At 46.8% G+C, this 18,152-nt stretch overlaps 1 protein-coding gene across 2 annotated transcripts in view; it reads right to left on the bottom strand.

Moving 5' to 3' along the window:
* The window catches only part of LOC116978027 (calcium-activated chloride channel regulator 1-like), a 32,347-nt gene extending 17,544 nt beyond the window's left edge, over positions 1 to 14,803 (bottom strand). The window contains exons 1-6 of one of the 2 annotated variants that reach the window (XM_033029023.1): positions 14,585 to 14,803; positions 10,747 to 10,887; positions 9,310 to 9,460; positions 7,866 to 7,974; positions 6,740 to 6,905; positions 5,419 to 5,640 (exon numbers count right to left, since the gene is read on the bottom strand). In XM_033029023.1, coding sequence (XP_032884914.1) covers positions 5,419 to 5,640; positions 6,740 to 6,905; positions 7,866 to 7,974; positions 9,310 to 9,460; positions 10,747 to 10,887; positions 14,585 to 14,746 — 951 coding nt within the window. In that variant the 5' untranslated portion in view covers positions 14,747 to 14,803. The remainder of the gene's footprint in view (positions 1 to 5,418; positions 5,641 to 6,739; positions 6,906 to 7,865; positions 7,975 to 9,309; positions 9,461 to 10,746; positions 10,888 to 14,584) is intronic. The other variant, XM_033029022.1, reaches the window with a different exon arrangement.
* Positions 14,804 to 18,152: the final 3,349 nt, after the last annotated feature.

Genomic DNA, 18,152 nt, shown 5'->3' with positions numbered 1-18,152 from the left:
TTGTAACTCTCCTTCATGCTCGAGAGTAGTCCCTGCGTACACGAGGCCTCAGCTAGGTCGCAGCGTATTTTTCAACATGTGAGTAAAAAAAGGTCACCATGGAAAAAATCGATACTTTTTTTACTCGTAGGTTTAGTCTAAGTAGGTCGTAGTAGGTCGGCATATTATTCGTAGGTAATCGAGGGTAGTCGAAGGTAATCAAAGGTAGTCGAAGGTAGTCGTAGTCTTCAACTTTGCTGTGTAGTTGTAGGACTGCAGTAATCCTGATAGTGTGAGGTGGTGTGAGACCTCGGGAGTCTGTATCCCCTGCCCGATGGTGGCATCATGAAGAGACAATGGACAATAGACAATAGACAATAGGTGCAGGAGCAGGTCATTTGGCCCTTCGAGCCAGCACCGCCATTCAATGTGATCATGGCTGATCATCCCCAATCAGTACCCCATTCCTACCTTCTCCCCATAGCTCCTGACTCCGCTATCTTTAAGAGGAACCGCCTCATGCAGATACTTTTAATGGCTAACAGGACTCTGTCCCTGGTGGTGTGTGTTGGATGGAACTGCAGATGCGGGTTTAAACCAAACATAGACATAAAATGCTGGAGTAACTCAGCGGGTCAGGCAGCATCTCTGGAGAGAAGTAATAGGTGACGTTTCGGGTTGTGACCCTTCTTCAAACCTCAGGAGAAAGGGAGACAAGAGATCTAGATAAAGATATGCAAAAATGGAACGATGATAAAGGAAACGGGCCATTGTTAGCTGTGAGCTGTGTGAAAACGGGTTACTGACAAGTTCTTACCTAGCTCACAGGTAACAATGGCCTATTTATTTTATCATCGTCACATTTTTGCATATTTTTCATTCATTTGTTCTACTAGACTAAGTGGGACCCGTTGGGAAGGCTGGTCCCCCAACACAATATTCCACCTCTCCACCAATTCCAAGATTGCTGGCCAGTGTGCGTGTGGGGGGGGGGGGGGGGGGGGGGAGGATTCTTGGGCTGGCAGCTCAGTCTCTCAGGCCTGGCAGCTCAGAAACTGCCAGAAATTCTGCCGAAAACAGGTGAGAGACTATGAGAGAGAAGGGGGACAGGGTGGACAATCAATTTTAGACATTTTCATCTTTTTTTACAGTTGCAAAAGGCACACATTTCAAAAGCCACACAGTTGCAAAAGGCACACATTTCAAAAGCCACACAGTTGCAAAAGGCACAGTTTAAAAACACATAAAGGACACTCACAGGTCACTATTTTCAGTTTTCTGTAGATTTCCAGCTCAGACTGAGAGTCGTGACCATCTCCCTCCCCCATCTTGCAGAGACTGAACCAGGCCCACACTTCCAGGTTTTATAGCTCCTCCCCCTCCCACCGGAAAGGGCATGGCCTTCATGGCGTGATTGACAGGAGAGAGAATCTCAACATTTTTTAAACATTAATAAGTCTTATATTTTTCATCAATGGAAAAAAATCCTCTGGCCCTGACAGCTGGAGGGGGACTCTGAGTAAGGTGGCCAAAAATCACATCCGTAAGTGGCCGCGTTTTTTCTAAAATCAATATAAAGTGCAAACAGGAAGTGGTCAAGTTTAGACTTTTAATTATATAGATATCATTCGGCTCAAAGGGCCAAATGGCCTACTCCTGCACCTATTGTCTCTTGTCTATTATCTCTCTTTTCACCCTACTATATCTCTCATTTGGACATCTCAATTGACAAATGAGGACTCGTGTGGTGGGACCAACGTGAGGGAGGGGGGAGACGGGAAAAAATAAAGGGGAACTGGCATGTGGGGGGAGGGTAGGAGGGAAGGGGGGATATGTAACTTTGTCAGTGCCCTTTATGGGAGACTATTTGCATTCCTTGGGTAAAGAATTTCACTGTGACTTGTCACATGTGACAATAAAATATTCAATTCAATTCAATTTTCCCGCTCCCCTGACTCTCAGTCTGAAGAAGGGTTTCGACCCGGAATGTTTTCTATTCTTTTTCTCCAGAGATGCTTCCTGTCCCGCTGAGTTACTCCAGCATGTTGCGTCTACCTACAGTTTAAACCAGCGTTTGCAATTCCTTCCTACACACAACATCATGGACAAGAGTCCTCATCTATCTTTTTTTAGTTTAGTTTAGAGATACAGAGCACTTTTGGCCCACCGAGTCCGCTCTGACCAACGATCCCCATGCACTATCCTACACACACTAGGGACAATTTACAATTTACAATTTTTTTTACCAAAGCCAAAATACATCCTGTACGTCTTTGGATTGTGGGAGGACACTGGAGCTGAGAGGGTGCAATGTTAATTTGATGCCATCTCCCATCTTACTGCTGTCTGCAATTATAATTGGGTAGGAAGGAACTGCAGATGCTGGTTTTCACCGAAAATAGACGCAAAATGGTGGAGTAAGTGAGCGGGACAGGCAGCAACTCTGGAGAGAAGTAGTGGGCGACGTTTCTGGTCGAGACACTTTTTCAGATAATTGGGTCACCTTCTTCCATTTGGAAAGACTGTTGATTTCACACAGGGCATGATTACTCTGAGATTAGATCAAATAGTCCCTTTGTTGTCGAGTGACATGATTGATTTTTGGCTGGAGGGCAGCCATGGTGACTAAGAGCTGTTGTGACACGAAGGAAATTGTAGTCAGCACTTGTGGTGACAGTTACATAACCCATCTGTTATTAACCCAGCATCAGGCATGTAGCAAATGCCATCAGACATCGGCAGTACATGTTTCAGCCTGAACTACTCTCAATCAACCCCACACACTCACTGATATGGCACTTTGTGGCCTCTTCCTGGAATGTAGCCACATACACAGTAAGCTGGAAGAACATTCCTTGGAGTGCAGGAGGCTAAGGGGTTATCTGATAGAGATAGAAAAAATCATGAGGGGAATAGATAGTAGATGACGTTTCGCAAGAGGGCATATATATAAGGTGAGAGGAGCAAGATTTCATATGAAACCGAGGTGAAATGGTTTCACTCCGAGGGTGGTGAGTGCATGTAACGAACTGCCAGAAGCAGTATTTGAGGCAGGTACTGTAACAACATTTAACTCATGCAGTTGGCAGGTACATGGATAGGGACGGAAGAAATAACTTTGCTCAGGTATCAGGATGGTGTAATGGTAAAGCGGTCAGATTTCCAGATTCACGGACAGTTTCTTCCCAGCTGTTATCAGGCAACTGAACCATCCTATCAACTGCAGATAGCCCTTGCTTTCTCTCTCCATCCCCCTCCCCCTTCCCAGTTCTCCCACCAGTCTTACTGTCTCCGACTACATTCTATCTGTTCCGCCCCCTCTCCTGACATCAGTCTGAAGAAGGGTCTCGACCCCCAAACGTCACCCATTCCTTTTCTCCAGAGATGCAGCCTGACCCGCTGAGTTACTCCAGCATTTTGTGTCTTAAAACTTCGATTTAAACCAGCATCTGCAGTTCTTTCCTACACATCCTATCACCAATGGGAAAGCGGTCCATCTACCATCTACCTCAACGGAGACCCTCAGACTAACTTTAATCCGACTTTACTGGACATAATGCCCTGAACATCATTCCCTTTATCCTGTATTTGTACATTGGACGGCTTGATTGTAATCATGTACAGGCTTTCCTCTAACTGGACAGCACGCAACAAAAAAGCTTTAAGCAGTTGCTCAGCACGCGTGACAATAATAGACTATACTACGTGATATACACTGGCCAAAAACTCACTCCATCCCAGAGTCAGTGTCCCTGATTTTAACAAGAAAGCCAAATCCGTTTCAGTATTTCGCACAAATTTGAACAAAATGATGACCATATGTCATAGAAACATAGAAAATAGGTGCAGGAGTAGGACATTTGGCCCTTCAATCCAGCACCGGCATTCCATATGATCATGGCTTATCATTCAAAATCAGTACCCTGTTCCTGCCTGCTCACCATATCCCTTGACTCCCTTAGCCCAAAGAACCAAATCTAACTCTCTCTTGAAAACATCCAGTGAATTGGCCACCACGGCCTTCTGTGGCAGAGAATTCTACACATTCACAACTCTTTGGGTGAAAATGTTTTTCCTCATCTCAGTCCTAAATGACCTTTCCCTTATTCTTAAACTGTGACCCCTGGTTCTGGATTCCCCGAACATCGGGAACTTATGTCTTGCATCTACCCTGTCCAATCCTCTTAAGAATTTTATATGTTTCTATAAGATTCGCTCTCATCTTTCTAAATTCCAGCGAATACAAACCCAATCGACCCATTCTTTCATCGTTGGTCAGTCCCACCATCCAGGGTATTAACCTGGTGAACCTACGCTGCACTCCCTCAATAACAATAATGTCCTTCCACATATTAGGAGATAAAAATTGCACACAATACTCCAGGTTTGGTCTCACCAGAGCCCTGTGCAACTGCAGTAGGACCTCCATGCTCCTAAACTCAAATCCTCTCGCAATGAAGGCCAACATGCCATTAGCTTTCTAATGTACCTACACGCTTACTTTTAGTGACTGATGTACAAGCACACCCAGGTCTCGTTGCAACTCCCCTTCTCCTAATCTGACACCATTCAGATAATAATCTGCCTTCCTGTTCTTGCCACCAAAGTGGATAACCTCACATTTGTCCACATTATTTTGCATCTGCCATGCTCCTGCCCACTCACCCAACCTATCCAAGTCATCCTGCAGCCACATAGCATCCTCCACGCAGCTCACACTGCCACCTAGCTCTGTGTCATCGGCAAACCTAGAGATGTTACATTTAATTCCCTCGTCTAAATCGTTAATATATATTGTAAACAACACGGGTCCCAGCACTAAGCCTTGCAGGAACCCACCAATCACTGCCTGCCATTCTGAAAAGAACCAGTTGATTCCTACTCTTTGCTTCCTGTCTGCCAGCCAGTTCCCTATCCATGTCAATACTCTACCCCAATACCATGTGCTCAAATTTGGCACACTAGTCTCTTGTGTGAGACCTTGCCAAATGCTTTTTGAACGTCCGGTTTCTACACAAATATAATCATCTCTTGATGAGGGCGGCACGGTGGCGCAGCGGTAGAGTTGCTGCCTTACAGCGCCGGGAACCCGGGTTCAATCCTGACCATCGGTGCTGTCTGTATGGAGTTTGCACGTTCTCCCCATGACCTGCGTGTGTTTTCCCGGGGACCTCCGGTTTACTCCAACACTCCAAATATGTACAGGTTTACAGGTTAATTGGCTTGGTATAAATGTGTGGGGATCGCTGGTCGGTGCGGACTCACTGGGCCAAAGGGCCTGCTTCAGCGCTGTATCTCTAATCTAAGCTAATGTAAATGACAAATAAAAGTGAACTGTTACAAAGACAAAAGAATTGCGCAATGTTCCTTTGTCCCAAGTTGTCTGTTGTCACCCTGTCCACGTATTTTGTTCAGTGGTTTCATCATAAAGGACCTTACCCGTCCCATGCTTCCTGAGATGTCAAGGACTAAACAAAGCACCCGGCCCTTGGACTGTACAAGTGTGAATGTTGGTTGGACAGAACCGTTGTGGGTTGAATTAGCATTCTTGAAGTCCTCTGACTCTTTGATCACTTCCCACGTGCTCCTGTAATTGCACATTTGGTTCTGCATGTTGGGCGCTTCAGTATTGTGAGTCTTTTCATCACAGAATTCGACCACCTGGAAGTTTAAAGCAAAATGCCGTGAGTTAACCAGATGATTAGCAAAAAAAGGAGGTATTTTCCAGATGATCACAAGTGATCTTTAGATCAGGGGTTCCAACCTTTTTCGTCCTGTTTACCCCTGGCAACTTTAATAGCACATAACAATGTTATTTCACTTATTTATGAACAACTAATGATGAACAGGTACCGGTATACCAGAACCAAACACAGTCAGTCAATGAGAAAATATATGTACAAATCCAGAATCGTAAAAATTTACCTCCTGTGGGTAAATTTACCCCAGGTTGGGAACCCTTGCTTCAGTCTTTAGAGATACAGCACAGAAACAGCCCCTCCATCCCCCCCCCCCACCCCATCCCCATCCCCATCCCCATCCCTGTTGAGTCTGCGTCGACCAGCGATCGCCCCATACACTGGCTCTATCCTATACACTAGGGACAATTTACAAATTTACCAAAGCCAATTAACCTACAAACCTGCACATCTGTGGAGTGTGGGAGGAAAGCGAAGCTCCCGGGGAAAACCCACGCAGGTCACAGGGAGAACATAAAAATTCTGTACCGACAGCACCCGCAGTCAGGATCTAACCCAGATGTGGAGAGGATGTTTCCACTAGTGGGAGAGTCTAGGACCAGAGGCCACAGCTGCAGAGTAAAGGAGCATATATTTAGAAAGTAGATGAGGAGGAATTTTTTTTAGACAGAGCGTGGTAAATCTGTGGAATTCACTGCCACAGACGGCTGTGGAGGCCGTCAACGAATATGTTTAAGGCGGAGATTGATTAGAAAGGGTGTCAAAGGTTATGGGGAGAAGGCAGGAGAATGGGGTTGAGAGGGAAAGATAGACCAGCCATGATTGAATGGCAGAGTAGACTGAACGGCCTAATTCTGCTCCTATAACTGTGATGAGTACGGGTGTCAGGGTTAATGGGGAGAAGGCAGGAGAATGGGGTTAAGTGGGAAAGATAGATCAGCCATGATTGAATGGCGGACTAGACTTGATGGGCTGAATGGCCTAATTCTGCTCTGATAACCTATGAACATGAGCATGCTGGAACACAATTAATCATCAGAACAGTTGGTGACTCCACTTACATTTTCCAAGCCTTGATTATACATTATTGAAGAGGATCCAGTCTGAACCTTGTCTGGATAAAAGTTGCAACTTTTATCGTACAATCCTGTCCTTTCATTGATTTTACAATTTGAACAAGACCCACTACTGCAGTCCTTATAACTTCCGGTTATCCCCTTTGTACACCTGCAGACCACATGACAAAAATAAAACAGATTTGACATTGAGTGGCATTTCTATAAGTAATCATTCAGCAAGATTAGGGTGGCACAGTGGTGCCTCACGCTGCAGAGACACAGGTTTGATTCTGACTAAAGATGCTGTCTGAATGGAGTTTGCATGTTCTCCCTGTGACTGTGTGGGTTTCCTCCAGTTTGCTTTCACATTCCAAAGACATATGGGGATGTAGGGTAACCCTTTAAACTTTTCCCCTTTCACCTTGAAGGCGGCATGGTGGCGCAGCGGTAGAGTTGCTGCCTTGCAGCATCAGAGACCCGAGTTTGATCCTGACTATGGGTGCTGTCTGTACGGAGTTTGTGCATTCTCCTTGTGCTGCCTTAAGGGCCTGTCCCACTTTCACAACCTAATTCACAACCTTTTTTACTCGTGGACATTTTTCATCAGACTAGAAAAAATGCCAAGACCTACTTGATGCCACGAGAACATACGACTAGCATCACAACCTGCTACGACCTACCTTCGACCTCCTACGATCTCGTGACGACCATGCTGCGAGTGTGAGAAGGGCAAACTCGGCAGAGGTCGTGAATTAGGTCGTGAAAGTGGGACAGGCCCTTTAAAGCGTCAGAGACGTGGGTTCGATCCTGACTCTGGGTGCTGTCTGTACGGAGTTTGTGCGTTCTATGTGACTCGCGTGGGCTTTCTCCGGGAGCTCCGGTTTCCTCCCATTGTCTTGGTAAAATCGCTAATTGTCTTGGTAAAAATGTAAATTGCCCCTAGTGTGTGTAGGATAGTGTTGGTGTACAGAATGCTTGCTGGACGGAGCGGACTCGGTGGGCCGAATGGGCCTGTTTCCACTCTGTATCTCTAAATTAAATTAGACCACGGTCAGATGTTGTGCCCATGTCTCAGAATCTCAAACTGTCTTCTTCACAGAACAAAATAATGTGATTTCAATTGCCTCACCTTGTTGCCTCAATGCGTCCATTGCTAGATTTATAAAAGGGCATCTGCTCATTGTATTCATTAAATACACCCCACCGGAGATGGGCCCATTCATGAACAAATAATGGGCCTGTGGAAACAGAAGTGTTTTTGTTCAATATAATCTCTCACTTGCAGGTAAAAGTCACATTTCTAAGTGTCTATGAAATTTCCCACTTCTCCCGAAAGAAAGCATTTAATCCACGGAGTCTGTGCCGGCTTTCAGAGCAATCCCATCAGTCCTATTCCGCACCCATTTCCATGTGCCCTACTTATGCCCATCAACTCAGAAGGTGGTGGGAATATGTAACGAGCTGCTTCAGGAGGCAGTTGAGGCAGGAAGTATAACAGCATTTAGAAGACTAATCTCTCCACGTCACCCTCTATATCTCTCATTTCCCTTATCCCTAACCAGTTTGAAGAAGGGTCTCGACCCGAAACCTCCCCAGAGATGCTGCCTGTCCCGCTGAGTTACTTCAGCTTTTTGTGTCTATCTTCGGTTTAAACCAGCATCTGCAGTTCCTTCCAAGACATTTAAAAGACACTTGGACAGGCACATGAATTTTGAGGGCTTTGGGCCAAACACGAGCAAATAAGGTGTAGAAATGAATGGCAGATGCTGGTTTATACCGAAGATAGACTCAAAGTGCTGAAGTAACTCATATGTTCATAAATTCTAGGAGCAGAATTAAGCCATTCGGCCCATCAAGTTTACTCTGCCATTCAATCATGTCTGATCTATCTTTCCCTCTCAACCCATTCTCCTGCCTTCGTCCAATAACCCCATAACTCAGCGGGTCAGGCAGCATCTATGGAGAAAAAGGATGGGTGACATTTCGGGTTGGGATTGAAAAAGGGTCTCTATCCATGTTCTCCAGAGATGCTGCCTCGCCCGCTGAGTTACTCCAGCACTTTGTGTCTCTTTCCACGACCAAATAGGACTGGCTTAGATGGGGCAACTTTGGGATGGCATGGATGATTTGGGTCGAATGGCCTGGTCCCATGCGGTATGACTCAATGACTCTTTAACTCCGCCCACATTCTCCTTCCACCCACCTAAGCAAAGGATGATTTACAGTGAGTCAATTGAAGTACCGATGGGGAACAAGTTTGTCAAAAGACTAGTAACTTCCTGGAGACACAAGGAACTGCAGATCTTGCGTAAAAAAAACACTGGGGTAACTCAGCGGGTCAGACAGCATCTGTGGAAGGAATGGATAGGTGATGTTTTGAGTCGGGGCCCTTCTTCACTCTGAAGAAGGGCCCAGACCCAAAGCATCTCTTATCCATTCCTACCAGATATGGTGCCTGGCCCTGGCTAACTCCAGCACTTAGCGATCTACTTACATCCTATATTGTCCTCCCAAATTGTTGGCTTCCTTGGAACCAATTTCATCGTATGCAAAAGGAACACAAAATAACGTACCTTTTTTCCCGTAAACTGGAAGCAGGCTGTCATTTAGAATGAAGTCTGGAGTGAGGTGAATGTACCGGCCCTTCTCTCCACATCCTCCATACTGCAGAGTGTAAGGGGTGTCTCCATATTTAGGATTTTCTTCAGCAATGATTACACTGGCCTATGAAAGACAATTACACATGAAAATCCCTACAGTATTGACACTGCGCACAATCCATGGAGAAAGCTCAGGTATGGAGAAAGGCCGGTATGTGGATGGGAAGGGGAGTTGAATTGGATTGGCTACCGCGGAGGTCCGAGCATTGCAACCAGGAGGTCTCGTAGACCTTGGCGGACTACAGATTGTTGGAACATCTCACGTGGATAATGTTTGCTGACGGTCCTGTTTCTGATTGTAAATCTCTATGACTCATTGCTGATGGATTTTCTTATATCTTATACATATACACACATACGCACGCACACATACACCCGCACACACACACACTCACGCACACGCACGCAAACGCACGCACACGCACACATGCACATACACACGCACACGCATGCACACACACACACGCACACACACAAGCACGCACGCACACACGCAAACACACACACACATACACACAAGCATGCGCACACACACGCATGCACATACATACAATATGCACGCACACGCACACACACGCACACGCACACTCACACATGCACACGCACACACACACACGTACACATAAAGAAAAAACAAACTATAATAGTTTATATTTATCTACTGGAAGATTGCAACCTTCACGTGGTCCGCCCTGTTTCGACTAATGCAATCAACTCGACGTGCACAAACGGAAGATCAAATAGAACAAGTTATCCAACAACTTTAGGCTGTGCATGTCACATGAAAGAAGAAGAAATAATAATGAATGAAAGGCCTGGGTTGAGTGGATGGGTGGGGAGTCTGTGGAATTCATTGCCACGGACAGTTGCGGAGGCCAAGGATTTCGCTATTTGTAAAGCGGAGATTGATTGATTCTTGATCAGTACGGGTGTCAGGGGTTATGGGGAGAAGGCAGGAGAATGGGGTTGAGAGGGAAAGATAGTTCAGCCATGATTGAATGGCGGAGTGGACTAGATGGGCCGACTGGCCTAATCCTGCTCCTATGACTTATGAACATGTTTTTGGTTTCTAATATTATTGTCATTGCACCTTTCTGCTCATTCATCCATAATTCTGCAGGTTTTATCCTGCACATCCATATCGGCAATCAATAATAAGCCCCAGGTAATAAACAGTCCATCTTACAGACCAGTCAAGAGTGTTTTATTGTCAACTTGTCCCGAAACGGAACAATGAAATTATTACCTGCGGGGTCAGCAAAACGCAGTACTCAACAGATAATATAATATAACAAAATAAAATGCAATAAATAGTTTAAAAAAAAAAAAATAGTGCAAAAACCTCTGTACCTTCTCGTAGGATTGCGTGGTTGGTCTCAGAATCGAGTTGTTTCCTGGCCAGCTAGAAGGCAACAGGATCTTTACATCCGAAAAGTACACCTTGTTTTTGGTAGCTCGTTGGAGGTAGAGGGAGGCATCTGTTATCATTGTCTAAAAGGAGCACAGGTTTAAAAATCTGCGGCTCTTTGTGTCTCAGTCATAGAGTCATACAGCGTGCAAACAGACGCTTTGGCCCAACTTGCCCACACCGACCATCTACACTAGTCCCACCTGTCTGAGTTAATAAACAATAGACAATAGGTGCAGGTGTTGGCCATTTGGCTCTTCAAGCTAGCACCACCATTCAATGTGATCATGGCTGAACATGCACAATCATTACCCCGTTCCTGCCTTCTCGCCATATCATAGAAACATAGAAAATAGGTGCAGGAGTAGGCCATTCGGCCCTTCGAGCCTGCACCGCCATTTAATATGATCATGGCTGATATTCCCTGACTCCGCTATCTTTAAGAGCTCTATTTAACTCTCTTGAAAGCCCCCAGAGAATTGGCCTCCATTGCCTTCTGAGAGAGAGAATTCCACATATTCACACCACTGTGTAAAAGTGTTTCCTCATCCCTGTTCTAAATGGCTTACTCCTTATTCTTAAACTGCGGACTCCCCCAACATCGGAAACATGTTTCCTGCCTCTTGCGTGTCCAAACCCTTAACAATCTTATATGTTTCAATAAGATACCCTCTCATCCTTCTAAATTCCAGAGTATACAAGCCCAGCCGCTCCATTCAATATCCACCCAAACCTTCCTATCCATGTATCTGTCCAATTGTTTCTTCAACTTTGGCAGCTTGTTCCATACATACACCACCACCATCCATACATAACAGTCACCCCTCAGTTTCCTATTAAATCTTTTCCCCTTCACCTTAAAGCTATGTCCTCTGGTTCTTGATTCCCCTACTCTGGGCAAGAGACTCTGGGTGTTTAACCGATTTATTCCTCTCTTGATTTTATACATTTCTATGAGATCACCCCTCATCCACCTGCGCTCCAAGGAATAGAGTTCCAGCCTGCCCCACCTCTCCCTATAGCTCAGACCCTCGTACATCCTCACAAACATCTATATTACTAAAACTCTGTTCTTGACCGCTTTTGGCGATCTGTGCTGCGATTTCCGAGAGAACGCCGCCGCCTACGGCCGTCATTTTTGGCCACCTCGCTCAGAGCCCCCCTCAGCCGCATGTGTGCCGAGGATTTTTCCCGTCGATGAAATATGACAGAGATATTAATGTTTTTACAAAATTCCCCATTCTCTCTGCTGCTCCTGCTGGTGGGATGGGGGAGGGACTATAAAACCAGGAAATGGTGTGCCCCAATCAGCCTCTACAACATGGAGGTCTGAGCTCTGAATGACTGAACAAATGTCCACACAGCTGTGAGTAAGTACCCTTAATTTGATTTGAAAATGAAAATATGGTTATGGTTAGTTTGAAGGAAAAAAGCACTGCCTGCAAATGGTTGTTTGGGGGGTTTGGGTTCTCTCTCTCTCACCCCCCCCCCCCCCTCCTCACTCCCCCCTCTCCTCTCTCCCCCGCCTCTCCTCCTCTCCCTCCTCTCCCCCCTCTCCTCCTCTCCCCCCTCTCCTCTCTCCCCCCATCTCTGCTCTCCCCCCTCCTCTCTCCCCTCCTCTCCGCTCCCCCCTCTCCCTTCCCCCCCTCTCCCTTCCCCCCTCTCCTCTTCCCCCCTCCTCTTCCCCCCCTCTCCTCTTCCCCCCCTCTCCTCTCCCCCAGCCTCTCCTCTCTCCCCCTCTCCTCTCTCCCCCCCTCTCCTCCTCTCTCCCCCCCTCTCCTCCCCCCCCCCTCCTCCTCTCCCCCTCTCCTCCTCTCCCCCTCTCCTCTCTCCCCCATCTTTCCTCTCCCCCCCCCCTCCTCTCTACCCCCCCTCCTCTCCCCCCCCCTCCTCTCCCCCCCCCCTCTCTCCCCCCTCTCCTCCTCTCCCCCTCCTCCTCTCCCCCTCTCCTCCTCTCCCCCTCTCCTCTCTCCCCCATCTTTCCTCTCCCCCCCCTCTCCTCTCTCCCCCCCTCCTCTCCCCCCCCCCATCCTCTCCCCCCCCTCTCCTCTCCCCCTCTCTCCTCTCTCCCCCCCCCTCTCCTCTCTCCCTCTCTCCTCTCCCCTCCCCCCTCTCCCTTCCCCGCCTCTCCTCTTCCCCCTCTCCTCTTCCCCCCCTCTCCTCTTCCCCCCCCTCCTCTTCCCCCCCTCCCCTCTCTCCCCCTCCTCTCCTCTCCCCCCCCTCCCCTCTCCCCCCCCTCTCCTCTTTTCCCCCCCTCTCCCTCTCTCCCCCCCTCTCCTCTCCCCCCCTCTCCTCTTCCCCCCCCCCCCCCCCCTCCCCCCCCCCCTCCCCCCTCCCCTCCTCCCCCCCCTCCTCTCCCCCCTCTCCTCTCCCCCCTCCTTCTCCCCCCCTCCTCTCCCCCCCCCTCTCCCCCCTCCTCCTCCTTCCCCCCCTTCCTCTTCCCCCCCCTCCTCTCCCCCCCCTCTCCTCTTCCCCCCCTCCTCTCCCCCCCTCCCCCCCCCTTCCCCCCCCCCTCCCTCCCCCCTCCTCCTCTCCCCCCTCCTCTCTCCCCCCCTCTCCCCTCCCCCCCCTCCCTCCCTCCCTCCCCCTCTCCTCTCCCCCCCCTTCTCCTGCTCCCCTATCCTCTCCTCCTCTCTCTCTCCCCTCACTCCCCTCCATCCCCTCCCCCACCCTCCCTCCCCCTAAACCCCCTCCCCTCCACACCCCTACCCTCTTCCCTCCACCTCCCCCTCCCTCCCCCTCCCTGCTCCCCACCTCTCCCCCTCACCCCCCTCTCAGCACCCCCTCTCTCTCCCCCTCACTCTCACCCTCTCACCTCCCCTCTCTCTCTGCTCCCCCCCTCTCCCCCCCCCCCCCCCCCCCCCTCTCTAGATGTGACTGCAATTTGGGGGCTATGCGTCAGTAGATAGGGTGGTTATGGGGTAAAAGGAGCAAATTAATAATATTAATATAATATCAAGGGGGGTGATTAGCGTGAGTACGGGGGGGGAGGGGGGATAGTTAGTGTGTATGACGCTGCATGCAGCCTCCCCCCCCACAACCGCACGTTGGGGGAACAGACCCAACGAGTCTGCACTTGGTCTAGTTATGTTATATAATTTTGTTGACAGAGGCAATCGTGGACACACATTCTTTTAACTCTTTGTCCAATCATCAAAACCTAAATTCAAACTAGTTCAAACTAGAAGATGTACATCGACACTAAGCAACTCTATAAGCACGCACCATCAGACTCAGAAACAGCTTCTTCCCCTCTGAACAGCCCTTCTATAAGCTAGGGTGCTGTCCGATTCACCTCGAGCTCATTGCAGACATTAGACTTTGTCCATGGAACTACAATGCTGAGAACCATATTCTGTACTCCATATCTTCATGTTTGTTCTATCTATCCTATTTGAGTTTCATATGTATATTATTATCTGATCTGTTTGGATAGCATGCAAAACAAAGCTTATCACTGCACATTGATAAACCTAAACGACCCATCAAGTCCACGACGACCACCATTCCCCGTACACTCGCACTATTCTACACACCAGGGACAATTTAACAATTTTTACCGAAGCCAATTATCCTACAAACCTGTACATCTTTGGATACCGGAGCTCATGGAGAAAACCTACGCTGTCATGGGGAGAACGTACAAACTCCTTACAGACAGCACACGTCATGAGGATCGAACCCAGGTCTCTGGCGCTGTAAAGCAGCAATTCTATCACCAAGTCACCGTGCCGATCCTCAACCTAAACCCAAACATGATAAATTCACTTCAGATCTCACCTGGATTTTTTCAAGAAGCATTTCATTGTGTTCGATGCTTGGTTTAATGGCAATCACAAGGTCTCTGTAACCATTATCCACCAAGTTTAGTCCAAAGCAGCTCTCAATGTAGGTACACAGAAGACAGATGAACACTAAGTTAAAGGGTTTTCCCAGCACCATCGTTCCACTGATGTTCTGCTCTGCTCAGCGTCGCTTGCTGAAATGAACCAAGATGAATTAATGCAAGGTTGTACCGGTTACAGAAAAGGGGTGGGATGCTCGTTTGGACATGTTTGAGACATTCCATCCTGCTAATCTGAATATGACTAGAAACATACTGTAGAAACGTAGAAAAATAGATGCAGTGAAGTCAGTACCCCCTTCCTGCTTTCTCCCCATATACTGTACCTTGATTTCTTAAGCCCTAAGAGATAATCTAACTCTCTTGAAGGTATCCAGTGAATTAGCCTCCACTGCCTTTTGTGGCAGAGAACTTCACAGATTCACAACTCTCTGGGTGAAGAAGTTTTTCCTCATCTCAGTCCTAAATGGCCTACCCCTTATTCTTAAACTGTGACCCTCTGGTTCTGGACTCCCCAACATTGGGAACATTTTCCTGCATCTAGCCCATCCAATCCATTAAGAATTTTATATGTTTCTATAAGATCCCCTCTCATCACAAACAGAAGCTATCAGATCTGCGAGAGTACGAGTTCATCCCTGGAATGAATCTAACAAATCTCTTCTTTAAGGAAAGAGGTTTGATCTAATTAATTTGTGATTTTTCTCCCATCAAGGTCAGTGTGCCGTCTTCTACAGCATAGTGGTAATCTGAGGAACATGATTTAGTTTAGTTTAGAGATACAGCGCGGAAATAGGCCCTTCAGCCCATCGAATCCGCACCAACCAGCGATCCCCGCACATTAAACACTATCCTGCACACTGGGGACAATTTACAATTTTACCAAAGAGAATTAGCCTACTAACCTTTACGTCTTTGGAGTGTGGGAGGAAACCAGAGCTCCCGGAGAAAACCTACGCAGGTCACGGGTAGAACTTACAAACTCCACACAGACGTGCACCTGTAGTCAGGATCGAACCCGAGTCTCTGGCGCTGTGAGGCAGCAACTCTACCGCTGCGCCGCCCTGATGTGGAATGAATGAACTTGTGAGCAGAGATGATGGAGGTAATGCAATCCTGTGGTGTGAAGGCAGAATGAATGGAAGGAAATTATTTCCACCAACGGACATGTCAAGAACAAAAAATGTTGGCAAAAGGATCAAAAGTGATGAGGAATAAATTGAAGTGGATTCAATTACAGGTTTCAAAAAGAAGATGGATAATTAACTGAAAGAAGAAAAATATTTATGACACATATCCCTCTTGACCTTTCCTACCTATGTACCTGTCCTGACGTCATTTAAGAGTTATTTTGTTCCCTGCCTCAACCACTTCCTCTGGCAGCTCATTCCATGATATACCATTATCTTCGGGCAGCACAAAGTGGTTCAGCGGCGGCACAGTGATGCAGCAGTACAGTTGCTGCCTCACAGCGCCTGGGACACGGCTTCAATTCTGACTGTCGGTGCTGTCAGTGTGGAGTTTGCATGTCCTCCTGTGTCCGCGTGGGTTTCCTCTGGGTGCTCCGGTTTCCTCCCATATTCCAAAGTCGTGCGGGTTTGTATGTTTATTGGTCTCTGTAAATTGTCCCCAGTGTGTAGGATAGAACTAGTGTACAGGTGATCGTTGGTCGGCGCGGACTTGATGGGCCGAAGGGCCTGTTTCCACGCTCTTTCTCTAAACTAAACTAAATTAAACTAAACTACACTAAACTACACTAAACTAAATGGCACTAAACTACACTACACTACACTAAACTAAACTAGAATCAGAATCAGAATGCTGTTTATTGTCATTTAAACATAGGTTCAAACGAAATTATGTTCCTGCAGTCATAACAACAAAAAAAACAAAACATACAATGAACACAATTCCACACAAACATCTATCACAGTGAATCCCCAAACATCTCCTCACTGTGATGGAAGGCAAATGTCTTATCTCTTCCCTGTTCTTTATTCTTTATTCTTCTCCCGCAGTCAAGCAGTCAAACTGCTGCATCGAGCTGATCGAGGCGCTTGATATTAGAGCCCCCGGCGGGTGATGGTAAGTCCCGCGGCCGTTTAAGGCGCGCGGGGCGATGTAAGGCCCTGCTCCGGGTCGATTTAAACCCCTCTATTCGGGCGGGCTCCACGATATTAGGCCTCAAAGACAATGGAGACTCAACAAGGAAAAAGTCGGGTCCCCGTACAGGGAAGAGATTTAAAAGTTTCCCCCCGCACCCCCCCCCCTCCTCCCCCCACATATACACAGCTAAAAATAATATAAAATAATACCAAAACATCCACCTAACAGGACAAAAAGAAAAAACAGACAGACAGACTGCAGAGGCTGCTGCTGCGAGGTGCCGCCATCTTGCCCTTCTCTACACTAAACTAAACTAAAGTACACCACACTACACTACACTACACTACACTACACTACACTACACTACACTACACTACACTACACTAAACTACACTACACTACACTACAGTACACTACACTACACTAAAGTACACCACACTACACTACACTACACTACACTACACTACACTACACTACACTACACTACACTACACTAAACTACACTACACTACACTACACTAAACTACACTACACTAAACTAAACTAAAGTACACCACACTACACTACACTACACTACACTACACTAAACTACACTACACTACACTACACTGAACTACACTAAACTACACTACACTACACTACACTACACTAAACTAAACTAAAGTACACCACACTACACTACACTACACTATACTACACTAAACTACACTACACTACACTACACTATACTACACTACACTACACTACACTACACTACACTAAACTACACTAAACTACACTACACTACACTACACTAAACTAAAGTACACCACACTACACTACACTACACTACACTACACTACACTACACTACACTAAACTAAAGTACACCACACTACACTACACTACACTACACTAAACTACACTACACTACACTACACTACACTACACTACACTACACTAAACTAAAGTACACCACACTACACTACACTACACAAACTAAACTGAACTACACTAAACTACAGTACACTAAACCAAACCAAACTATACTACACTAAACTACACTATACTTAACATAACTAAACTACACTACACTAAACTAACTATACTACACTACAATACATACTGTAAACTAAACTACACTATACTACACTTTAAACTGGATATAGGGTGCATGTTGAATCAACAGTTAAAATAGTAAGATTAAACGGGAACTTACCAGTTTGAAGTTTGATCTGTATTTTATGAGGAGTTACGATGAGGGATTACGTGAAGAACCCGCTCAGTGCGCTGGCGCGGCATACTTCCAAGCAGCGGTGTGGAATCACAGATAGACACAGTTATTTGAAGTAAACATAGTAAAGATAAGGAGACATCAATTTATTAGTTTGATCCATATAATGAGGGTGGGAGCGGAGGG

This window comes from Amblyraja radiata, chromosome 10 (assembly GCF_010909765.2).
Source record: "Amblyraja radiata isolate CabotCenter1 chromosome 10, sAmbRad1.1.pri, whole genome shotgun sequence".
NCBI lineage: Eukaryota > Metazoa > Chordata > Chondrichthyes > Rajiformes > Rajidae > Amblyraja > Amblyraja radiata.
Note: the sequence above shows the minus strand (reverse complement) of the source record. Positions and strands in the feature narration are given on the sequence as shown.